Source organism: Chiloscyllium plagiosum, unplaced genomic scaffold (assembly GCF_037043375.1).
Source record: "Chiloscyllium plagiosum isolate Xiang-an unplaced genomic scaffold, Cpla_swu_hap1 HiC_scaffold_23, whole genome shotgun sequence".
In the NCBI taxonomy this organism is placed as follows: Eukaryota; Metazoa; Chordata; class Chondrichthyes; order Orectolobiformes; family Hemiscylliidae; genus Chiloscyllium; species Chiloscyllium plagiosum.
Window position 1 is genome coordinate 40,153,281 of NW_028270161.1, and position 27,166 is coordinate 40,180,446.

General features: G+C 38.0%; 1 protein-coding gene across 5 annotated transcripts in view; it reads right to left on the minus strand.

The window, feature by feature from the left end:
* hbp1 (HMG-box transcription factor 1) overlaps positions 1-27,166 on the minus strand; it is a 48,610-nt gene that overhangs the window by 2,396 nt on the left and 19,048 nt on the right. For all 5 annotated transcript variants that reach the window (XM_043713662.2, XM_043713664.2, XM_043713663.2 and 2 more), the window contains 7 exons: positions 23,125-23,257; positions 16,125-16,236; positions 15,661-15,776; positions 11,366-11,528; positions 11,101-11,245; positions 7,438-7,758; positions 48-189 (listed from right to left, as the gene is read on the minus strand). In XM_043713662.2, coding sequence (XP_043569597.2) covers positions 48-189; positions 7,438-7,758; positions 11,101-11,245; positions 11,366-11,528; positions 15,661-15,776; positions 16,125-16,236; positions 23,125-23,257 — 1,132 coding nt within the window. The remainder of the gene's footprint in view (positions 1-47; positions 190-7,437; positions 7,759-11,100; positions 11,246-11,365; positions 11,529-15,660; positions 15,777-16,124; positions 16,237-23,124; positions 23,258-27,166) is intronic.

The following is a 27,166-nucleotide window of genomic DNA, read 5'->3' on the forward strand; positions in this document are numbered from 1 at the left end:
CAATTGCTTAATGGAACATTAAAGTTAGGATGCACAGATACACTCACAGAGTTGCTTCGTTTCCTTTTCCAGCAGTCTGGATTAAGGCGTTTTTGTTCCTCTGCCAGAGCCTTGGCTTCCATTGTATAAATTCTCCTCTCTTCATTTTTCATCATTTTCCACTTGTCACCTAAAATTACACTGATGGCCCTGCAATATACATAATGGCTGTATCACTGGGCTAAAATATAACATTCAGCGCAACCTATTCATTTAACAACCATAGTTAGAATATGACACTGCTTCACAGTATTCCAACTTCAAGTGGAAAATGCAGACAGGCATCATCTCACCCTGCAGTAATCATGGCTGGACATCTAATCACCTAACATCTATAACCTTTGTTGAAGTTTCACTGATAAAAGAAAAAATATTTTCAGGAAAATAGCAATAATGGTTGTTCAATTTTAATCACCTTTCACTTTTGGAAAAACATAAGCTTATTTCTAACTACTGACAATGAAAATGCAACATGGGTCACGTCAGGAGATTACCTAGAATAAAAAGCAAATATCCTTTAAAAATTCACCGACTTCTCGGCTGCCATAGTTTCCTCTCCAAAACCAATTTCCACTTATTTCTTTCAGCTAGCATCTCAGTAAAATTAGTATGTTAAAAAAATCTCAATTTTCCATTCAAATCATGTGTGTTTACAAGTGCATATCATTTTAAAATAAAGGTTAACTACTTCAATTCCAGAACCATGCCTGCCTCCAACAAATGGGCTACAATAATCTCACCTGTGCCTTCCAATGCTATATTCCAAGTGAATTTGATTGTTTAATGCTGTAATATATACTGACTAGAAAGCTTTACCCTTATTAAATGGAATATTCATACACTACTTCTGGCAAAGATTGCATTCTCCCATCTGTTCCACATATGCTGCCTTCCACCAGTGTGCCTCCAACATAATCTCCTTTTATTTCAAAAGATTCCACCTCACTGTGGTCGAGTCCTCAGCAATGTCCAATGCATTTCCCACACTTCTGCCTTCACCCTTTCCATGGACAGCAATAATGCTCCTCTTGTCCTCACCTTCTACCTCACTAGTCTCTGCATTCAAAGGATTATCCTCCTCTATTTTCACAACCTCCAGTAGAATGCCATAACTTATTTCTCTGTCCCCCACTGTCATTCCACAGGAATCATTCCCTCAGCAATACCATGCTCTAATCCTCCATCAGTCATAATTCCTCATTCCTCCAGAGCATCTTTGCACTAACCAAGGCCTCAAACACCTTCCAGATAAAGCAATGTTTTACTTGTATTTCTTTCAATCTAGTCTTTTGGTTTCATTGTTCACAATGCAATCTCCTTTATATTAGCATAGACTGAATACAGACTTTACATACCCCAACCTTTCAGTTGTTTGTCATTTCATTAGAGCACCTTTCTCTCATGCAATGTTCCTGCCTTAGGTCAGCTGCAATGTTTCAACAAGGTATAACACAGCTTGAGAAATAGCACCTAATTCTCCATATAGGCACTTTGCAGTCTCTATGAATATTGAATTCCACAACCTCTGATCCTGTCTTCATGATGTTTGCATGCCTCCCAATCCTCCCCTAGAAACCAAATTTCTGTCATACAGCACACAAACAGACCCTTTGGTCCAACTCATCCATGCTGAACAGGTTTCCCAAACTAAACTATTTACATTTGGCCTAGATCCCTCTAAACCATTCAGATCCATGACTAAAATGTCTTAAATATTGTCTTAAATACCTACATCTACTACTTCTCTGGCACTTCATTCCGCATGCTTGTGTCCTGTTTGCTTTGTTCAGCAGAGAGGAACCACTTACTCCCTTTTACCCTGAATTTAAACCCATTTTAAAATTTCTAATCCTCTTCCATCACAATTAACCAACTTCTTTCAACCATCAGTTCACTTCTGTCAAAAGTATAAAATCCCAGCATTTTACAACCCCTTTAAGTATCTAAAAATCATATTGGACTCAAAATGGTAACTATTTCTCAGTCCATAAATGCAGTCAGACCTGCTGAGTTTCTCTAGCACTCTTCATATTTACCACAATGAAAAGGTTCAATCGGTATCATGTCATGTTCAAGGATATTATACCACAAATTAATTTTATGTGTAGTCTGTTATTTAATTTAAAAAGGCCAGTTCTTTACAATATTGTAATTGCCTCATTTTGGGCCAGATTGGTTTGAATAATAAGGTGGACATATAAGAACACTATATGCAGGGATTAATAACTGACTTCAACCACCTTGTTGAATGGCAATGGTTACCAGGAAATAAACTTGTATAAAATTATATTTGCTAATCTCTCAATGCATTAATGTTTTTGTTTCAAGTAATCATCAAACAAGATGATAGCTGCAGAATTGCAAAATACTTACACACGATGCAAAATAAGCATAACATTTAAAAAAAGGGTGGACAAAGGACCACTCTGCAAATTGAAGTCACACAATTCAATCATTTCAAATAAACCTACATTCCCACTGCTTAAGTCCTCGGAACCTCAATACCAACATTTCACAATTATTCAGGTAGCTACAAAACTACCAAATATTTTTCAAGCTACTGGTTAACAAAGAAGATACTAGAATTGTTGAACACCAGTTAAGTTAAGCCAGTTAAGTTTGAATATCACAGTTGTTAGAGCAGGAGCTATGCAGAATATAAAAATGGTTCTCTGATGACCTCTGGTGGTAGACATTAGCTGTTAAACATTTTCTATGAATGTTTTGAAATTTCAATGTTTAATGTAACTTTTTTGCAATGGTCTAAGTATGAAGCCACAACTGCCTAATGTCAAGACAAATGAGTTTTGATATCAAGTCTGATGACCTAGTTACAAACGTGGTTCTTCATTCTTTGAACTGCATATATTCTCCATGTCATCAGAGTACACCACAGCTTGCATTTCGGAGAATCACATGCGAAGGATGATACAGACACGCTGTGTCACATTTCTCCTACTTTGTCACTGCTTTTTAAAAGAACGAATATCTGCATTGCTTTCATCTAAAACTGATTCTAAACACCATATGCCTCAGCCTCCCCTTCACTGGCGAGGAAGACAGACTGAAAGTGTTAGGGGGGTGAAAAGTACACAGCTTTGATGGGTGCTTTTTCAGCATCAACCACAGCCCATACAATCATAACACTAAACAGGGTGAAGGCAGGCCATAAATCTGAAAAAAATGTTCCTCTCTCCCAGATATTTATTTAATGCTAAATTGAATGTTACTGAATTTTTTACATTAATGGTAATTGTCAAATACCTTGCAAACATGAAGGAAATTTGGCAGCTGTTCCTCATTTCATGTTTCACAAACCCAACTGGGAAAGTTGCACCATCATGTCTGGGTAGTTTATATTACTGTGAACATTTGCAACTGTTAATTTGATTTGTATTTTCAAGTTTAAAGTGGTTGGTAAATATATAATATTTTATTCAGGGTTTTCTTTCCAAGAAAATTAGACCTATTGTAAGTGCAAAGTTGCAGAATGAAACACCAGAGAATATATAGTACTTGTTTTTGTACTATATATTCCTACCTTATTGTTTCTGAACTGGCAAAAAAAAACCCAATCTCCAATCACTAAATCAATTCTCAACTGAAGTAGGTCCGATTAGACAAAGCATCAGCGACGTTAATAGTTAAAGATCCAATTTAAGATAAAATCACCTATAGTTGGAAAATGAGAAACTGGAACAGGTTCTGGAAATTAGTGTGTTAAAAAAGTAAACTACTACTTGAAACAGTGCCATTATTTTAAAACACGACATGCTGTGCTCTTCACATTTTAAAAACAAATATAGACAATGCCACATTGTTGAAATGCTATCTGTAGATGATTTATTTAAACTAAGGTCCCATCAGTCCCCTTGGGTTGAAGTGCAGGATTACAATATTTGATAAAGAGTAGGGAGTTCTTAAATTATCCTTGGAAACATTTTCTCTTCTGCTGAACGATAAAAGATCTAATTATTCATATCAAAGCTGTTTATGGGATCTGGCATGCTGTGCAAACAGGCTGTTGCTGAGGTTTTATTTAGACATTAAAGCTCACTACTAACAAATAATAATGATTGCAATTTCAAGAGTGATTAAAGTTATTAATATGTTAGTTAGGTTAAATTATTTGTCTTTATTTAGAAGATACTACATTAATCAACAAGTCCTTCAATATATAACTGTTAATAGCATTTCCAATTTGGTGTAGACTGGAAACAGCCAGACACCTACACAATTTGTTTCTCTAAGCAACTATGAGCTAACAGCTCTCTTCTTTATGAGGAACTAAATCAGACAGCAAATTTCAGAACTTGCAAAGATGCAGTAAAACACAGAAATCTGAAAGTTGCAATTAGATGTGCCCTGCTCTGACACAATCTGGGTTTTCCTGGTACCTCATTCAGGTTTGACATGGAAATCCAGTTTGATTTTGTTATACATTAGCCTCTACACTTGACACAGACTTAAAGTGCATGCAGGTGTAAGTGAGTTGTTGTTGTTTTAACAGTATAGTGATTATTAATTACCACCAAACTACCACTCCAGCATTGAGAAATTTAACTTTATAACTTTGGCAATTCATTTATACTTGCTGGTATAGACTCTGCATGGCTTAGTGGGCAGAAACACTTACTGCTTGTCCAACTCTCACCAAAGGTCAAAGAGACAGCACTACATGGCCTGATGACAACAAAATGCCAAAAGTTCAAAAACAAACAATGTATAAAAACCTAATGAAAGGTATGTGGCATCCCTTCATCGCTAGTGAAAAAAATGCCAGTACCAAGGTTTCTCTCTTTTCAAAAGGGATGACCAGAAGAAGCTTTTGAGTTGATACTAAGAGGCAAGATATGTACAAATTTCTGTTCTGATTAGAGTTCCACAAACAGTAGGTATATATTTAGGACAAGTAAATCTAAAATCAATATGTAGGTTAGGTGACAGTGCAAATTATTGAACTGGTCAAAATTAAGGAGCCCTAACCTAGCAATTTAGGCCACCCAAGTCATGGCATTTGGGTTCTATTGTTTTTTAAATGCACCCAGTTTGCCATGTCTGAATTTTATGTGCTTTTAGATATAAATTGGACTCTTAGTGCTGTTGAATCAAAGTAGAACAGCCAAGAACTATTAACAGTTGCAAGTGGAGAGATGTCCAAACAAAACTTGGGGATTATCATTCAATTCCATAGACTGAGGATTCATCCATCAGGCAGAAATAGCCTAGAGGTGATGGCATGCCTGCTTCATAAGTCTCAAAAAGTAAACAATAGCATCCTGGTACCTGAAGAAATTTGTGACCATGTTATATAGAAATTAAGTAGAAAATTAAGCAAACAGGTGAACAGGCAACATAGATCAATGGTCTTGCCTAAAATAAGTAATTCAATTCCCTAGAAAATACTTACATACTTGCCTATCAGTCACTGAAACAATGTCTTGAATCTAGTTCCCTTGAAGAGTCAGAGTCAAAGTATTGTTAGAATTGGGTTTCCCCCACAAATTACAAGGTTGCAAACCACAGCATAAGGTTGATGATGGCCATGATAATCTGAAAGTAAATATCTACAAATGCAAAGTCATGCACAAATTCAAGTGCTTCATGAATTCATACTCTTGAAGATGAAAGGGCATAAACATAAAGATTTCACAATTGAGACTCAAAATAAAGATGCTAGATTTACAAGAAAAACTAGTATCTGTTCATGAGTTAGCTCCCAGATCTTGGTTGCATTCATCTGCTATTTTTGATACATTCATTTTATTTCTGTGCTGACAGAGTATCTGCAGAACCAAGTGAGATATACAAGTATATTTTAATATACATCAATAGTTTAAAATACAAAAATTCAAAGAAAAGATTGTATGTCAGTCTTTCCAAAACCATGATTTTAAATCAGTATGCATCCCCTGGAGTGTTGATGAACATTTGTTACTATGGTTTTTGACCAGTCAGAGAACACGCTTTAGCAGAATCTGGGATGAGCAAGTTTTTTTTCAAATTTAGTTTTTGGGCAGTTGCAATGAAATCTCTCCTACAAAATGGAGATTGTTCACAGCTGTTAGGGAAATGTATTAGTTACTTCAGTGAAAGGATGTAATTTGTGAAACTTCCAAAGCAAGAGTAGTCAGATATAATTCTGCAGATTAAAATGTAAGAGTGAAAATGTCTAAGCTTTCAGCTGAGTGTGTTGTCAAGGGAAAAGGCCTCAGTCTACAGGACAAGAACGAAGAAGCGGCGGTCAAGTCAAACATACGGATTTGGTAGGTTTCCCTGAATTACTGACTAATTGCAATATAATGGCATTGTGAAGGAGAGCGATTTTTATTTATTCAAACAGGTTTTGAAATATTTCAAACTGTTATGCAGATAGCTTGTTTGTTCTATTTTAATTTTTGTATTATAAACTGGTGTTTTTGTTGAAACCAAATCTGCTTTACAAGCTTATGCTTCAGTAAAACATCACCATGTTAATTAAAAAAAACACAAATTTGACCTATCAAACTGGATTTCATTATCTGTCTTGTCCAGTTGTAACAACAGCTGAGATCATTACACTTTGTTGTATTGCTTGTGGTATGATCCAACATATCCAAGGTAATAAACTCATTAGCAACATCAAGCAAGCCTTTAGTATTCATCATTTTGAGTGGTGATTTAAATCGCTCATATGTCACTGCAATACTAAACCTTTAACACAATATCAACGGAACAGCAATGGACAATGCACAAAGTCAGGGGTCAGAAGCTCTTCTTGGATCTCAGTACCAAGGATGTCAACTCTGGAGATTAAAACCACTCAGTGTAGGTTATCTGAACCTAGTAGGAACTGGCATATTGACATCTGGCAGATGGTTGATTCAGGAGGATAGTAACAAGCATCTCAGTGGAACATAATACAGGAATGTTTCCCCAACATCAATCATCCTTTCCAGATCCTTGGATGAAACAACAAAAAAAAGGTATGTTCTGAAGGGGGAGGGAACGGGAAAAAAAAACTGATTTGTAATATTTAGAGGAGAGATACAATCACTTACCTCTAATTCCTCCTACCATAGCCAGAAATGTAGTCAAGAATAAAATAATACAATCCTCTAAAACATTTAATGGCCTTTTTAATCAATTCTTTTGTAAATATCATATTGCAAATATATCTTGGAAAGCTACCCATATGAAAGCAAAAATATGATCACTAGAAATGCTGCAGCAATCCTCTGTTCTCCCCACCTGGCCCCTACACACAAACGAAGTGATTGCACTGAGATGAATTCTTGCTGTAGCACAAAAAAAAGGCTTTGTACAAATGCAACAAATAATACAACATAATTGCTGATAAGACTTGTTCTTTATTGTATGAAATCTACAAGTTTTATAATTAGAATATATATTACCAACCTGTTATCCTTTCCTGGGTACATTTGAGTGTATTCAACCCTATACTTTTTGGCAAAGAGCATGAAGGCATTCATTGGTCTCTTGCATTTGTTGTTTGTGGTGTTCAATGTGCTTGCTGTCCCTGAGGTTAGACTTTTACTGGATTTATTATATGAATTACAAGGCATGTGTGGTGATCCAGAAGGCACAGAGCCTGTGATCCATGATGATTTCTCACAGTCTGGACTGCTGGTACTTCCACTTGTCTGGGAAGCACGACGCTGGCGAGCCATACTACTTAGTACATAAACAGCAGAGGAATCCAGTGGTGTAAAGTCATAGCTGTAACACATTTCAAAGTAACACCAATGTTATTAAACTCTCAAACAATTATTTCCAAAAAACCTACCTTACTAAATACAATATCTAAAGGCAAATATTTAATGGGAAGTTCCTATTGGTTTGTCATGCACACATTGAATTAGCATGAATTGCTACATAGATTAGATTTTTTAGATTAGATTACTTACAGTATGGAAACAGGTTCTTCAGCCCAACAAGTCCACACCGACCCATTTCCCTACATTTACCCCCACACCTAACACTACGGGCAATTTAGCATGGCCAATTCATCTAACCTGCACATTTTTGGACTGTGGGAGGAAACCGGAGCACCCGGAGGAAACCCATGCAGACATGGGGACAATTTGCAAACTCCACACAGTCAGTCGCCTGAGGAGGGAACTGAACCCAGGTCTCTGGCACTGTGAGGCAGCAGTGCTAGCCACTGTGCCACTTTTAACATTTTTTTCTACAGAATGTGCTTGCTACTGGCTAGGCCATTATTTACTGCCCATCTCTAAATGTCCTTAGGAAGTGATTGCAAGCCATATCTTGCATTTATCTGTACTTATTTTTAAATCTACTGGTTATTCAAATTTTCACACCTTTATGTAATCCTTTCCCCATTATACACTCCTGTCTCCATATCAGGGAAACTAACTACACCTTCCGACCAGAAATATTGAAGCACCTCCATTTCACAACTCACAGTTCCACAAGCTGCACTGAGAGAGACTCTGGTATTCTAAACACTAATTCTGTAATTCCCAAATAGCAATCAGTTTTTCTATTTATATTATGGAACTCTTGCATTGGTGCATCCTATTCCATTCATTTCAGACTCTACAACCACTATGTTGTACCTCCACATAACTAGAAACATGCAACTTGCTTGTCCTCAACTACTTTGTAAAATCAAACATTAGATTATTGGAGTGGCTAAGAGATTAAGCGAAAATAAAGAGGGAGACAGAATTACAAAGTCACAATATAGAATTGCCCTATGTGCCACTATCAGTGAGGAAACTCAAACAACACTATTTCATGTTGGTCTGATAAGCAGTGACAAACATTCTTTAATACTAAACCTGGTACACTTAAACATGACAATCTTTAAAATAGGTCTTATGATTAAAATGCTTTCAAAAGAAATTATTTACAAACAAAATAGATTAATTTAAGTCTTTACTTTCTTTAGTATTAAAATTACAATGATTCAATCTCGACAATTTTCTGAAATAGATACTGAGCTACAGCAAATCATCAAAAGATCCACATAAGTCTGAAAACACACTAATTAATAGAAATGCAATTCAGAGGTATACACAATGCAATTTACAGAATAAAATCACAAATTATAATGCAACTTTGCCTTAAATAAAACTTACTGGCAGACAGCCATCTCAATCACAATCTTAACTGACTACTCATATTGCAGTAGATGGTGGTATTTGAGGAGAAATTGACTTGAAATTGAATCAACTGTTAATATTTCATGTGGCCATTCAATTGAACAAATATATTTTCATTGAGGTAAATGAATTTTAAAACACTAATTGGAGAGAATATAGTAAACTTTGCAGTAACTATGTAATTTTTGCCAATTTAAATCAAGAGTGATGATTAAAACAAAGTTTGCTTATAGTCACAGCTGAACTACCAGGTAAAGCTGGCACCATTTATACAGTGCTGTGAGCAAGATAATGCATGCTCATTGTTTACTTGTACTAATTAGAGGAGGAGTTAGTAGATGCACATTCACAAAAGGAAATTTTGCAACATACTCAATTTAGACATAGGAATTTTCAATGAAAACTGCTTATGTGGACTTGTCATATGATAATTCTATCCTCCTGCCAGGATTGCATACCAGCCTACCCAGCTCCTTACATTCCACTACAGAAGAATGCTATGTAAACCAACACTACTTATTTGTCTGCATACTATGAATACATTTTCTAACAGAAAAAGCAGATGGGATAGTAAAGAAAATGTCAGATGAAGAATGCAAGAAAGGGTCAGGATTGTTCATCACAGTCATGCATGCATTAAACTGTAACCCCCATTTATACATTAAGAACGTTTGCAGGGCTTTATCAAAATGGAAAATATCAAAAAGTACACAAAGGCAAATGAAAAGCTAATCTTTAACTTTATTTTGCTCCAAAAGTAAAAGTACGTTGAATCTTGGGTCTTTAAGTGTAATCTAGTACCCTATTGTGGAAACTCTTATGGGTGGTGGATGTGACAATTAAACATTGCAAATAGCCTTAGCAAAACAGTAAACAGCAAAAAAGTGATGCTTTCAAATGATAAAATGACCTCCATTTAAACAGGGACCTTCTTAAAGCACAGTTTGCTGCAAAATATTATGGACAATTACATAAGAAAATATAATTATTGAGGTGTGTGTAAAGGGTTAATTTAGCACACAAAAATAGTGTGAATACTTAGCTTTTCAGTACTTCACATTGCTTTAAAAGTATTTCCTGACTTAAAATTTTCCAAACTTAGTTGGAGAGGAAAAGCAGACACATTTATTCTAAAGCAAGTGTTCAGTGAATAGTGTCAAATTTTTAAACAGTTAATATGTAAAAAAGAATAGAATTAGGCTAATTGCCTGAAATTTTGCCTCTGCTTCTGAGAAATTGCTTTCTTTCTGCTTTGTAGTTCTATGAGGGCATGTGCCAAGATCAAAAATGCAGCACATGGGGAAATATTTGATGTAGAGACACAACCCATCATTTTGTGGCACATAACATTGCTTCACCAATGCACTGCAATACCCATTCAATGCACTGCAATACCAATTCAACACACTGATACCAAAATAAGCCTCTCATTAAAAATCAATTAACATTTCAGCTTAATCACCAACTATAAATCACTGAATCACTATATGTGTTTAAAAAAAAAATCTTTGAACTGATAAAACTAAGTGCAACTGAAGATCAAGGTTCAAATTTTAGCTGAATTGCAGTATTTATCCTTTGTTTCTTAAAGAGCAACATTGTATTTGATGTGATATTTTGAAATATGTCATAAATGAAATTCCAGCTATACTGGATGATTCCAATGAAACTAATGGTCAAATTATACATAAAGTCAGTCTTACTGATCATTTTAGAAATATCCATTTTTCACATTTTAGTGCACAAACATCTTTATTACGTAATTTTATAATTTTAAGAACTGGTATGATTTACACAAGTAAATTAATTAAACTTTTAATGCAAGTTGTTTATACCTAAAATTTCAGGATACATTAAGCTAAAAGTATCATTTGTAATTTAAAACAAAACATCATTTGCAAATAAACAGATCAAGACAAATATACTTCACCTCCTAAATGTGTCAAAAACTCCAGAATCATCAAAGTTGTTAGCATCTGGATGTCCAGGAGGTAAACAGACATCTCCAACTTCCATTTCATAACATGGAATTCCATGATGAACCACTGTTAAGCTGGGGTAAAAGGAAGACCATCCTGCATTTAAAGGAAAAAAAAACCTGGATTCCACATTTTGGCAGAAAAATACTTGATCATTCTGACACTACTGGTAATCAGCAAAGAAAATAATTACAATACCAACAGTATATTTCTAACCTTTGTTTTTTACATAGAAGGGATGGTCCAATCTGCACTCTGCAATTAATTTGCCAACTTGTGACTTGCCAGGGTCAAAGGTTAATTTCAGTACTGAACGCCCAAAGGAAACTGTTTCTGTATGAGCCACTAACTTTAGCCCTTCGGATCCAAATCTAAATTTCTGTGGAGATAAACAAATCATTTTAACATCAAATTTAGCAAAAGAAACATTTCTCATTTCTGAACAGTCTTTCCTCTGTGACAGTGTTTATTTATCCTTTAATACAATTCCAGGCTTATGACCATCCCAATTTATGTGACTCTATACAAAAGGGTTTATGAATGAATTTCTAGATAGGCCTAAATAAATATTGGTTGGTAAGACAGTATTGTTACAAAAGGTTTACAACAAGACATACATTGCAATATGTACCTTAGAAATATTAAGGTGCAAGTTTGTGTGAACACAGTGGGAAAACATGTACAAAACTTCTAGACAATATCTTAACGCTTTGAGAAACTGACATGGTAAGTCATAGGGTGTTTGCCACTGAAGGTGTGGAAGCTAAGCATGTGTTTTATGGGCAATTATTTGTCCTAGTTTGTAACGCTGAGGAAGTAGAAAGTTAAAACTTGAAGTTGTTTTGGATCATCTTTTTCCATTCCACTTAAATCATACAAGGCTAACTAGTATACAACTTGCTTTAAATATATTTTAATACATATTTTTAGCTTTATCAAATAAATGACTTTCAATTGACACAGTAAGACTTATGGCATGCCAGCACTTTTGCTGTTGTGTGAATACATAGTGAATACAACTATGAATGAAAAAAAAAACCCTCAGGTATAACGTTTCCAAGTTCAGGTTCAGACTACTATGGCCACATTACTGAAACAAACAGAACACATTCAAGAAATCTATTTGAATATATGCTCAAAACACAAAAAAACAGTAATGCATAGGCTAGTTTGAGTCTGGGTTTGCATGGTAATGAAAGAGTGAATGAAAGGCTCTCATCTAGCAAGAATCCTTGCTTTTACTTCGAAGAAAGCCTTGCTGAGAGATTTAGTAATCTCTCTGGTAAGCATTTTACTTCCTGTTATTGAAGAATGCTGCAATTCATTGCACAATGTGCATTCCCAAAGGTGCAACTACAATGTCACCAAGTTGCCGAAGTAACCAATTACATTAAAGAATTTGTACAGTCTGCCAACCAGGCTAAAAGCAAACCACTTTAAAGAAAAACAAGTAAATGTAAACATAGAAGCCTGAACATTGTGAAAACACTCAAAACAATTACTTTTCGGTTTTTTATTTAAAAAGGTCCTGCAACAAATCTTAACAGTGACATTTAATAACATGAATGTAAATTTTCAGGTGTCAATCTATTCAATGACAGTTATTACCCGGATTATCCTTGAAGATCCAGTTACATCTGACTGCATGAGGCTCAACTTTTAATGGAGTTTTCAATGGCATTGTAAAAATGGCAAAGGGATGGCTAGCTCCATGGGTGTCTACAGATATCCTATAGCAGTGCAGTAAGTGACAACTCAATTTTCGGATTTCTGTGTCAATGTGTGCTTGTGCTATCTTCTGAACCCTGACAGTTGACCAAAATTCTCCAACAAAATTCTGGCCACATTCACAACAAATTAGCCAGTAAATCTCTGTAGGAAGTGTTCACATTACAGGATAAATTACTCTAGCCTAATCACCAAAAAACAATACATGATGCAACACAAAACTAAAGAAAAATTGTATTTTTTAAGATAACAAGAAAAAATGACAATGTTCTGCTGATGGAAGAAAAGTTCTTCTGCAGATGTGCAAGTCATTAAATGTCAGAATTTTTAACAAAGCAGGTTGACTCTGATCAAGGCTTTGCGGTGACAAATATACCAGAGATGACTGTAGCCTATTTTGTTGTGTTCAAACAAACAGTCATAAAGAATAGACAGATGGGTGCACACTGCACATGTTTCAACGCAACTTGCCGCTCTCTAGTTTGGTTTGCAAATCAATGTCAAGACTGAACCTGCCTTTAAAACTAAACTAAGTCATAGAGATGTACAGCATGGAAATAGACCCTTCAGTCCAACTCGTCCATGCTGACCAGATATCCCCAACCCAATCTAGTCCCATCTGCCAGCAGCCAGCCCATATCCCTCAAAACCCTTCCTATTCATATACCCATCCAAATACCTCTGAAATGTTGCAATTGTACCAGCCTCCACCACTTCTCTGGCAGCTCATTCCATACACATACCACCTTGTGTGAAAAAGTTGCCCCTTACTTCTTTTTTATATCTTTCCCCTCTCACCATAAGCCTAGTTCTGGACTCCCTGACCCCAAGAAAAAGACTTTGCCTATTTATCCTGTCCATGCCCCTCATAATTTTGTAAACCTCTATACGGTCACCCCTCAGCCTCTGACACTCCAGGGAAAACAGCCCTAGCCTATTCAGCCTCTCCCTATAGCTCAGATCCTCCAACCCTGGCAACATCCTTGTAAATATTTTCTGAACCCTTTCAAGTTTCACAACATCTTTCTGATAGGAAGGAGACCAGAATTGCACACAATATTACAACAGTGGCCTAACCAACGTTCTGTACTCAATACTCTGACGAAGTTTGGCAGCTGCCATTCATTATTAACTGGTGTGTCCTCCATGACAATGCCTCTACCAGTTAGAGCCTGCAAAATTGAGATTAGTACACTCCTTTCAGTGTAAAATGTTGTTGTCCCTTTCCTTTGGTCATTTTTGGAAACAGTCCCAAACGGAAGATGAAAAGCTTCAACAAAATGTCTTTTTTCACCAATATTCAAGATCTGTTTACTTGATCCTCACTATATGTGGATTTGTACACCTTTCTGTAGATCCCCCATCAACAGGTGCTGATGAATTACACCACACTTCCAATTCAATCAGCACAAATAAGGGATACCCATTCTAGCACTAGTATTGTTATTCACAGGAGATCCATGTCACAATCCTGACCATCTACGTGGGATCAAGTACCAGATAATGTACTACCATCCAGCTACATTCAGGTGATTAGACCTATCTACATTTTGACAATGATTCATGTTGAGTGCACATCAACAGGAATCCAGACTTCAGAAGTCCTAAGATATCCTGCTAATTAGAAAAGAATATTCAAGATTTTTCTCAATTACTGTTGTGGATGATCTACATCACAAGTGATCATTCATCCCCTCTGCCAGCACTTTTATTAAATTGACAATTGGTGTCAGAAACATGATATAATACATTCAGCCCAAATACCATGGTGAGTATGGACACAACAAAATAAAGTTGTAAACATCAACCTGTGAATTCAATTTTTTTTTTGGAGATTCCAACATTTTGCTCTCCTTTGAGAGAGAAATTTCTTTTTCACCACAGGACCTTATTTTAGTTCTGGATATCCAGTTTGAAAATTATTTACACATTCATGTGAATAAACTCATGCTTGTGACTTGATACTTTAGTTTGAGCTTTTTTTTAAGTTAGAGAAACAATTCTGCTTCTGCACTGGAAAAAAGACTTCGCAAACGCACTTTTACATAAACAAATAGGATTCAACTATTAAAACAAAAGCTATATTAAGATGCTTTAAGAAATGAATGTCTAAGGCTGGAAAGTATAATTTAAGTGGATTCTGCTTCCTCAGAATCATCCAAGGTATGAAGATAGTCAAAACTACACTGAGGACTAATAATTGGAAATTAAATTATTATAATATGCTAACTTCATGTTTCCTTTAAAATATTACACATTTAGGCACATGTAAGCAGCATGCTTAATGTTTTTTCTTGTTTCGTGTGGAGCTTGTGGAAAACTTATGTCATGGTGTAAAACTATTCAGTGCAATTTAAGTTGTAAATGAAACTACAGCACAATTCAGTCAAAGTACGGATTTCCACAATGGCAGTTATGTTACGAGCACATCAAGCACTTAATGCCTTTCTCTATCAATAAGGAACAAGTAAACGTTTGTACGTCAAAAGTAGTTATTTATTTCCGTGAATGTAGAACTAAAACTGGGTGCAGCTTAACAGCAATTGAGTCACTAGTTTCCTAATATTGAAAAGAATCACTATACACCAAGATATACACCTTCACAAACACTTTTGTTCAAGGTTATTAACACTAAAAATAAATACCAATGCTGCAATAATCCCCCAGTAAAATATGAATAAATGTTTCTTTGTTTTTGTTAATCAATCTACTGAGGTGTTGCAAATCTATTTCATCAAATTTCCAAAAATTAGTCTAGAAATCAAGACAAATGAAGTGACCACCTTTTGTGAATGGATTTTCAAGCCTTTTTCATCTTCCGACTTAATTTCCAGTTTTGCAAATTCTTCAACATCCTGCCAATCTCTAACATCACCCTTCTGGAAGCGCAGGCGTGTCCCTATAAAAACAAACAACAGTAGGCTACAGACAAGTGGAAATTTTGGAATATACATTATTTATCAAGAGTAATTTGTACAAAACACTGTAGCCACCAAAATTAACTGCCATTCTCATATTCAATATTACTACTCCAACTTAGGTTGCCATGAAGGATGCTCCCTCTCAACCTCTCCCGAGCTGTGGTGACTATTATATTAAACCAACAGTAGTCATCTCTCTCTAATGAGAGAGGAACCCTATTGCCTGGTAGGACTATCACAACTTTACCCTTACCTTACTCATAAGTATTTCCATAAATCACGACCAAAGTGATAACTTTAATAAGTCATTACAAACAGAGCTTTACCTTTCATGAAACAGTTCCAAGCAGTTTGTGGCCATGAGTGGGACCATCCAAGCTCATCATCATCAGACAGAGATGACATACAGAAGATGTCTGACTCTGATTCACTGTTTTCCTGTTGTAAAATAAGGAAGTTATTTTCTTTCACTAACTCCACAAGTGAAGCTTTTAAAAAATATATCAAAGTACATACAAGTGGTTCTGCTATAGTGCACGCTTCAGTAATACAAATTCACTTGAACACGATTGACAAATTGGGAACACCGTTTCTATCGTGCAAACTTTTAAAGTGTGTATTGATTTATAACACAAATCCAGCACCATTAGTTTAAATGGTGCTGTTATTACAATTTTCTTTTAACAGAGGGTTGCTTTTGGCAGAACTATTGTATTGATATCATGACACTTTCCCCTTCAACTGATCTGCAGGGTTTTTTTGGAAACTGGGTGAAGGCAATCTTCAGTTCAAATGAGAAAGTCACCCAGATGAAACCATGTATATGCCTTAAGGAATCGCAATTTCTCGAGTTGATAAGTAGCATATTGGAGTGTTTATATTATCAATATTACCACGTATTTTCCCACAAATTAGATGACAGTATGTTTACAAATCAAGTCCAAAAGGTGTAATTGCTTGCCCCGTGCCCAGGTTCAAAATCTGTCATCTGGGCTGCAGAGGAAGTTGGTGTGGGAGGGGAAAGATCCAAATGTCATGGTGGACAAAGGTAACAACAATATATGTAGAAAAAGGTCCTACTGAGGGAATACGAGCAGCTACTAGCTAAATTTTAAAAAACTGAACCAAAAAGTAATAATCTCTGGATTACTACCTCAGCGATGAGCAAATTGGCTCAGGGTCAATAACATTAAACAGGCAAACATGTGGCTCAAAGACTGATGTGAGAGAACAGGTTCAAATTCAGGAGACATTGGCAGTCAGAGAATCATAGAGATGTACAGCATTGAAACAGACCCTTCGGTCCAACCCGTCCATGCCGATCAGATATCCCAACCCAATCTAGTCCCACTTGCCAGCACCCGACCCATATCCCTCCAAACCCTTCCTATTCATATACCCATCCAAATTCCTCTTAGATGTTGCAATTGTACCAGCCTCCACCACTTCCTCTGGCAGCTCATTCCATACAAGTGCCACCCCCTGTGTGAAAAGGTTACCCCTTAGGTCTCTTTTATATCTTTTCCCTCTCACCCTAAACCTATGCCCTCTAGTTCTGGACTCCCCGACCCCAGGGAAAAGACTTTGTCTATTTATCCTATCCATGCCCCTCATAATTTTGTAAAACTCTACAAGGTCACCCCTCAGCCTCAGACGCTGCAGGGAAAACAGCCCCAGCCTGTTCAGCCTCTCCCTGCAGCTCAGATCCTCCAACCCTGGCAACATTCCTGTAAATCTTTTCTGGACCCTTTCAAGTTTCACAACATCTTTCTGTTAGGAATGAGACCAGAATTGCACGCAATATTCCAACAGTGGCCTAACCAATGTCCTGTATGACCTCCCAACTCCTGTACTCAATACTCTGACCAATAAAGGAAAGCATACCAAACGCCTTTTCACTATCCTATCTACCTGCGACTCCACTTTCAAGGAGCTATGAACCTGCACTCCAAGGTCTCTTTGTTCAGCAACACTCCCTAGGACCTGACCATTAAGTATATAAGTCCTGCTAAGATTTGCTTTCCCAAAATGCAGCAGCTCGCATTTATCTGAATTAAACTCCATCTGCTACTTCTCAGCCCATTGGCCCATCTGGTCCAGAACCTGTTGTAATCTGAAGTAACCCTTTTCGTTGTCCACTACACCTCCAATTTTGGTGTCATCTGCAAACTTACTAACTGTACCTCTTATGCTCACATCCAAATCATTTATGTAAATGACAAAAAGTAGAGGACCCAGCACCGATCCTTGTGGCACTCCACTGGTCACAGGCCTCCAGTCTGAAAAACAACCCCCCACCACCACCCTCCACCTTCTAGCCAGTTCTGTATCCAAATGGCTAGTTCTCCCTGTATTCCATGAAATCTAAATTGGCTAATCAGTCTCCCATGGGGAACCTTGTCGAACGCCTTACTGAAGTCCATATAGATCACATCTGCTGCTCTGCCCTCATCAATCCTCTTTGTTACTTCTTCAAAAAACTCAATCAAGTTTGTGAGACAAGATTTCCCACGCACAAAGCCATGTTGACTATCCCGAATCAGTCCTTGCCTTTCCAAATACATGCATATCCTGCCCCTCAGGATTCCCTCCAACAACTTGCCCACCACCGGGGTCAGGCTCACCAGTCTATAGTTCCCTGGCTTGTCTTTACCGCCCTTCTTAAACAGTGGCACTACGTTTGCCAACCTCCAGTCTTCCCAGCACCTCACCTGTGACTATCAATGATACAAATATCTCACCAAGAGGCCCAATCACTTCTCTAGCTTCCCACAGAGTTCTCGGGTACACCTGATCAGGTCCTGTGGATTTATCCACTTTTAACCGTTTTAAGACATCCAGCACTTCCTCCTCTGTAATCTGGACATTTTGCAAGATGTCACCATCTATTTCCCTACAGTCCAAATCTTCCATATCCTTTTCCACAGTAAACACTGATGCAAAACATTCATTTATATCTCCCCCATTTTCTGTGGCTCCACACAAAGGCCGCCTTGCTGATCTTTGAGGAGCTCTATTCTCTCCCTAGTTACCCTTTTGTCCTTAATATGTTTGTAAAACCCTTTGGATTCTCCTTAATTCTATTTGCCAAAGCTATCTCATGTCCCCGTTTTGCCCTCCTGATTTCCCTCTTAAGTATACTCCTTCTTTCTTTATACTCTAAGGATTCACTCGATCTATCCTGTCTATACCTGACATATGCTTCCTTCTTTTTCTTAACCAAACTCTCAATTTCTTTGGTCCTTCAGCATTCCCTATACCTACCAGCCTTCCCTTTCACCCCGACAGGAAAATACTTTCTCTGGATTCTTGTTATCTTATTTCTGAAGGCTTCCCATTTTCCAGCTGTCCCTTTACCTGCGAACATCTGCCTCCAATCAGCTTTCGAAAGTTCTTGCCTAATACCGTCAAAATTGGCCTTTCTCCAATTTAGAACTTCAACTTTTAGATCTGGTCTATCCTTTTCCATCACTATTTTAAAATGAATAGAATTATGGTCGCTGGCCCCAAAGTGCTCTCCCACTCACACCTCAGTCACCTGCCTGGTCTTATTTCCCAAGTGTAGGTCAAGTTTTGCACCTTCTCTAGTAGATACATCCGCATACTGAATCAGAAAATTGTCTTGTACACACTTAACAAATTCCTCTCCATCTAAACCTTTTAACACTATGGCAGTCCCAGTCGATGTTTGAAAAGTTAAAATCCCCAACCATAACTACCCTATTATTCTTACAGATAGCTGAGATCTCCTTACAAGTTTGTTTCTCAATTTCCCTCTGACTATTGGGGGGTCGAGAATACAATTCCAATAAGGTGATCATCCCTTTCTCAGTTCCACCCAAATAACTTCCCTGGATGTATTTCCAGGAATATCCTCCCTCAGCACAGCTGTAATGCTATCCCTTATCAAAAATGCCACTCTCCCTCCTCTCTTGCCTCCCTTTCTATCCTTCCTGTAGCATTTGTATGCTGGAACATTAAACTGCCAGTCCTGCCCATCCCTGAGCCATGTTTCCGTAATTGCTATGATATTCCAGTCCCATGTTCCTAGCCATGCCCTGAGTTCATCTGCCTTCCCTGTTAGGCCCCTTGCATTGAAATAAATGCAGTTAAATTTATTAGTCCTACCGTATCCCTGCCTGCCCTGACTGTTTGACTCACTTCTGTTCTCAGCTGTACCTGTCTCAGATCGATCTCTTTCCTCACTATCTCCCTGGGTCTCACCCCCCCCACCTTACTAGTTTAAATCCTCCCAAGCAATTCTTGCAAATTTCCCTGCCAGTGTACTAGTCCCCTTCCAATTTAAGTGCAATCCGTCCTTCTTGTACAGGTCACTTCTACCCCAAAAGAGATAACCCTGAGGAAGGAGGGAGCTGTTCGGATGGGACAGGCTGCACCTGAATTGTGTTGGGACCAGAGTCCTGGTGAATCACGTAACTAGGGCTGTGAATAAGGCATTAAACTAAGGAATGGAGGGACTGATTCAGGTGCATGGAAAATGTTAAAAGTCGGGTGCGGGTAGCGCTCAGCAGAGATTAACGTTTCCAGAACAATTAATAGTACAGACAGTATGGCAAGGGTCAGGCCTAGCTTCAGGCAAAGATAAGGGAACAACTAGGAGAAGGAGGCAGTGAACATTGGATTGAGGGTTTTGAACTTCAAAGCATGCAATATACCAAACAAGGTAAATGAGCTTGTAGCGCAGATTGAAACTGGCATGAACTATGCTGTGGGTACCACAGAGACATGGTTGCAAGGGCATCAGAGCTGGGAACTAAATACCCAAGGATACATGTCCTATCAAAAAGACAGACAAATGAGCAAAGGGGGCAGGGTTGCCTTGTTAATAAAATACAAATTTGATAGAAAATGATTTGGAGTCAGAAGGCATAGAATCTGTACAGGTAGAGTTGAAGAACCACAAAGTTTAAAAAAAATGGCCCAAATGGGAGTCGCACACAGGCCTCCTAGCAGTAGTCAGGATGTGGGGCAGAAAATAAATCAGGAAATAGAAACGGCATGTAAGAAAGGCATTACCTCAATGGGGGATGTCAATATAGGAGCGTCTACAAGATGGTTTTGAAGCAGAGTTACTAAATTCTGGATTTACTGATGTGTAATGAGGTAGACGTGATTTGGAAGCTTAAGGTGAAGGAACCCAAAGGGACCACATTGACAATAATATGAGAGAATAACTCTGCAGCTTGAGAAGATGATTAAATCAGTTGTAATGGTATTACAATTGACTAAATGTAACTACAGAGGCACGAGGTGGGGGAGCTGGCTAGAATTGATTGGAAGGGCAGTTGAGCAGATAAGATGGTGGAGTGGCAGGGGTCTCTGGGAGTAATGCAGAAGGCACTGCAGAAATTCATCCCAAAGAAGAAGAAAAATACTAAGAGGATGATGGGGCAACCATGGTAACAAGGGAAATCAGAGAATACAGAAAGCAAAAGAAAAAGCATATCATATGTGGAAGATTAGAGGGAAGCCAAATAATTGGGAAGCTGTTAAAAACTAAAAGAAGATAACTAAAAAGCAATATGAAGTGGGAGAAGATGAAATAGGAGTAAACTAGTTAACAATATTAAAGAGGATTCATACAATTGAATTTCTTTAGATACCTAAGAGAGAGGCAAGAGTGTACATTAGATAACTGGAAAATGAGGCTGGAGTAGTAATAATAGGGAACAAATAAAATAAAGAAGAACTGAATAGATACTTGGTATCAGTTTTCACAGTGGAAAACACTCGCAACATACCAGAACTTAACAGAGTCAGGGAGCAAAGATGAGTATAGTGGTCATCACAAAGGAGGTGGTGGTAAGGAAGCTGAAAAGGTATGAAGATAGAAAAATCAACTGGATCAAATGACTACACACCAGAGTTCTGAACAAGATAGCAGAAGAGATTGTAGAGGAATTGGTGTAATCTTCCAGGTTTCACTGGAGTTAGGGATGGTCACAAGAATTGGAAAATGGCTAATGTAACACCTGTGTCTAAGAAGGGAGGGAGGCAGAAAACAAAAAACGAAAAGCCGATTAGCATCACATCAGTCATTGATGAGGTTTGAGAATCCATTATTAAGGATGAGATTGTGGATTACTTGGAAGTGCATGGCAACCTCAGCACGGCTTCGTTAAGGCGATGTCATGCCTGACAAATGTGTTACAATTTTCTTGAGGCGTTAACAAGCAAGTTAGACAAAGGAGCGCCAGTGAACCTAATCTATTTGGATTTCCAGAAAGCCTTTGAAAAGTGCTACAAAGGAAACTACTAAATAAGAAAGGAGCCCATTGTGTTAGGGACAAAGTATTCAGATGGACAGAGGATAGACTGACTGGCAGAAAACAGAGTGGAGATAAAGGGGTCTTTTCCAGGATGGCGGCAGGGGACGGTGTTGGGACCACAGCTATTCATGCTAAACATTAATGACCTGAGGGCATTGTTGCAGATGACAGAAAGCTAGATGGTTGGACAGGTCGCGTTGAGGAAGCGGGGAGGCTGCAGAAGGCTTGGACATGCTCGGCAAGTGGACAAAGAGGGCAGATGGAATATAATGTGGGAGGTTTGAGGTTATGCAGGTATAAAGAACAGAGGCATGAAGACTTTTTTTAAAATAAGAAAGGCAGACAACCTAGAAATCTGAAGGACAAAGGGCCTTGGCAGTCCTCGGTCTGGATTTTCTTAATGTTAACATTCAGGTTCAGTTAGCTGTTAGGTAGGCAAATGCAATGTAATCACTCAGTTCAAGAAGGCAGGAATACAAATGCAGGCCTGTATAAGGCTCTAGTCTGACCACATTTGGAATAGTGAGAACAGTTCTGGGTGCTGGATCCAAGGAAGAATGTTGGAGGGTGTCCAGAGGAGATTTATGAGAATAATCCATGGGATGAAGGGCGTGTCTTATGTAGTGTGGTTTAGGACTTCAGGTCTGATCTGACTGAAACTTGCAGAATATTCAAAGGCCTGGATATTGTGAATGTGGAGATGTTTCCACAAGTAGGACAGACTAGCACCTGAGGGCACAGCATCAGTGTGAAGGGATGACCCTTTAGAGACGAAGTAGAATTTCTTCAATGAGAGCTTGGTTAATTTGTGAAACCCGTTGCCGACTGTAGAGACCAAGTTATTGAATGTATTTAAGACAGAGATAGACAGGTTCTTGATTAGTAATGGCATCAAGGGTTATGGGGACAAGGCAAGACAATGGGGTTGAGAAAATATCAGCCATGATCAAATGGCAAAGTAGACTCCAAGGAGCAAAATTAGGGCATTCAACCCAACCTCTTATGGTCCAAGTCCAACCAAATTAAATAAACATACCCTTTCCCGCTTTATACTGGTCTGTTTTTCCCAATGACTTGGAGAGAGGTTGATTTCACTTTCTGAGAGAGTTGGAGGAGGACGAGCATAGGAATGTAAACTTTTACTTGTGGCCACTATATGCACTGGAGCTCTGAAAAAACAAAACCATGACAATAGATGAAACATTAAATGTACAGTATGGCTTACTTTCTTGATCAAATATAGCGCAGACTCTTGTTAAACTTGTAACTTCCATTAAAACAAATATAGTCCCTCTGAAGTAGAGTGAAGCTACCAGGTAGGAGAGTGTCCAAGACAGAAGATTTCATTTAAAAAAAACATTTTCACATTAAAGGATAGGGATTTTTAAAAATTATTCAACACCAATTGGTAAGGAAAGTATAGGCATATAATCTATTTATTCAAAATTATTTTCCAATTTAAAACAAAATCAGCTAACTATTTGTTAAAATCTGTTTTATTTCATCAGAGACTGAGCTCCAAGTTATTGTCCAAACTTTCTCCAAATGATATGACAAAATTGGCTGTATTCAATCCCTTTTCAAACAGCTCACCTAACAAAAACAACCCACCCTATCCAATTACGATTAATGATGAGATTCTGGAAAATGTGGACCATTTCCCACACTTTGGGACCTTCCACCTGATAAGTGTATAGATCATTAATTCATCACTACCACCAATGTGTCAGACCAATTTTTGACTCAGGAAAAAAGGTTTTTTGAAAACATGCATCTCAAACCCAAGGCTATAGGCATGGTTTACTGGGTAGTGACTCCAGTGCTCTTACATACTTTGAGGTACCTAATATAGCTTGTCCAAGAGGTGAATAAGTTCCACATGCAATGCACTTACAAGATTCTCCAAATCTAGTAGCAGTTAAATAGCAGTATCCTCTCCGAAGACACCTTACCAGTCAGTAAGATGCTAATCATCAAAACCAGCTCTGCTCAGCAGGACATCATTTTAGCCTTCAGCGCGCACATTCTGGGTGATTGATCCAGAGTGACCAGTGTACCAGCATAAACAGGCAAACCGGCCTTCAGCAGCCCACATTGTGGGTGAATGATCCGGAGTGATCAGTGTCCCCAGATTCGGGAAACAATTGGAAGCCATCCACTTGGAGTTTGGTTGATGCAGACAGTTCCAAGGAGGACAGTGGACCTGCTTTATGGCAGTCCTAAAGCAGTCTCTGAATAAGTCAAACAGACGTGCTGACTCATGGGGGCCCTGACTCGTGATTCAAAATGGAGAAGGCCGATGTCGGCTGATGTATATTGGAACTTGGTTAGAAACATGCTGAGGCACTGAAGGTAGCAGAGAAATCTTCAAACACTAGCGCAACCCTTTAAGGCACTGTCTTCCCCATTTGTGACAGAGTCTGCAGATCACACATTGGACTTATCTGTCATTTCACAGCCCAGCAAACCAAAGTGAGAAAAATTAATTTTTGATTCAGAAGTAGAAGCAGCAATACTTGGGTTGTACATGCCGTTGCTGTAGTAGGATTTCCAATTGTTGTACAACTTTCATGTTGCTGTTGGACCAGATTGAAATGCCAGTCATTCATATGGAGCGCTCAGGTGCACTGGGACAGTCCAAAGCTAGGTGACACAATCCCACTTACTTCCTTGTCAGTCAAAAATGGTTTAAATTTTTGAGTATTTATCTTCACCATCAGGTAAATAGAGTAATATCCTGAATGGAACTGAAAGATTCAGACAAAATGCTGTAACATTGATTTTTGTCACAGTTAGACTATAATTAAATGCCACGCTTTTTTAATCTTAGCTAATGGACACGGATTATTAAATTTCATATATTGAAAGGCGTGAATTGTATTTATCCACATTAACTTACACCTGTCTCCTATTCAGATTATTTGACTAATCACAAGGACAATAAGGTTGGTGTCCACAAATGTAGACTCTTCCGTAAGAGCCCAAGAAACAGGAGCAATAAGCCATTCATCCCCTCTCCTGCCATTCTACAAGATCAAGGTTCATCTGTCCCAGGCCTCAACTGCTCTTTCATGCTAGCTCCTCAGAGCTCTCAATATTTCAAAAGAAAATTTGATTTTTAAAATAAAATTACCTCCATTTTAAATACTTTGTGATTTTTTTAATCTCAATTCTGAAGGCTCAAACATTCATTACTCCTCCAGAAGAGATTGCTTTACGCCTCAGGTTTTAAATGCGTTTGTAGCTATGTCCCCTTATTTCAAGATTAGCCCACTGGCAGAAATATCTTTAATATCCATCCAGTCAAGATCCTTCAAAATTTTGTATACTTCAAGGAAGTTAAGGCCTAACCAGTTTACCTGTTCTTCATAAGTCAAAGCTCTACATCCCAGTGAATCTCTCTTGAACAGTATCCAATAGTAGCATATCCTATTTTGAAATTAAATCAAATAGCAGAGACACACAAATGTTATGTATGTGCAGCTTGAGGACAAGGAAAGGAGCCAGGCTTCCACAAACTGCCATTGCCATTAAAAATCACTGAAACCACTGTTCTGCACCATACTTTAGTCGTGTACCAACCCAAGAGGAGTTATGGAAAACTGGTGGATTGTGGAGATACGAGGCTGAAATAATTTATTGCAGTGAAGCACGAAATAGTATTCTGGGCATTACAGGGCCAGAAAAAAATTCTGCAAATAGTGTCAGGGATGGAGGCCTTTAGTTAGAGATTAATTGTTCCAGTATAAGCTACAATTTTGCCATCTACCTGTCAAAATGGAAAATTACCCAGTTACATCCTCCCAATGTAACATATACAGCTGTGACATAACCTCCCTCCTTTAAAACTCAATCCCTCTAACAATGAAGGACAAAATTCCATTTACCTTAATTACTTGTTGCATCTGCAAGCAAACCTTCTGTGATTCATGCACAAGGACACCCAGATCCCTCTGCACAGTAGCATGCTACAATTCTTTACCATTCAAATAATAGTCCTTTTTACTGTTATTCCTACCAAAATGGATGACTTCACATTTAACACAATTGTACTCCATCTTCCAGATCTCTGCGCATTCGCTTAAACTATCTATACCCCTTCGCAAACTTTCAGAGTCCTCATCACACTTTGCTGTACCACTCATCTTGATGTCATAAGCTACAAGGTACACTGCAACAATTTGCAAGGCCTCTTTCAAAAGCACCTTTCAAATCTGCAAACTCCACCACTAAGAATGAAAAGCGCAGTAGGCATTTAAGAACACTATCACCACCAGAAGGTTCCCTTCCAACCCACTCACCATCCTGATTCGGAACTATATCCCTCACTGTCACTGGGTTAAAATTTTAGAATTCTTTCATAACTTTTTATAAGTACCTAGACTGCATGAACTGAAGCACTTCAAGGTAGCTAATCACAACCAGATTTCAAAGGTAAGTTGGAATGTGTAATAGATGCTGCTGGCCTTGCCAATGACATTCAAATCCCATGAATGTATTATAAAAATGGACATAGCACAGATTAGGGATGAAGTTAATGTGAAAATATCTTAAAACTACTGTGGAGCAGGGTCACGGGCCAAATAGCCCAGTCCTGCTCCTTTCTTTTATTGTCATCCTTTAAACCATAGAAGCTAAGTTGAAAAAAATAATTAATTTGGAGGAGAAATGGAACTGACTCAACTGTTTTGCTGAAGGCTAGCAAAAACTCGATGGTTGAATTGGCCTTCTTCTGTGATCTAATACCCTGTGACCATATGCTCATGTACAGTAGCCACTGCACAAAGCAATTAATAGAAAGCCTCAAGTATGGAATGGAGAAGTTGTTCAAGGGTTATCAATAGGAATTGGCACGAGAAGCAATCAAAAAAGAATGCCGAACTATATCGGGTTGGAATATCTGGTCTGCATGGACGGGTTGGACCGAAGGGTCTGTTTCCATGCTGTATATATATGACTCTAAAATGTCTGCAGTAATTGCTTCACATATTATATGGTCATAAGAAATAGGAGTAGGCCATTTCATCCACTGACCCTCCACCATCATTCGATAAGATTGTGCTGATCTGATTATGGTT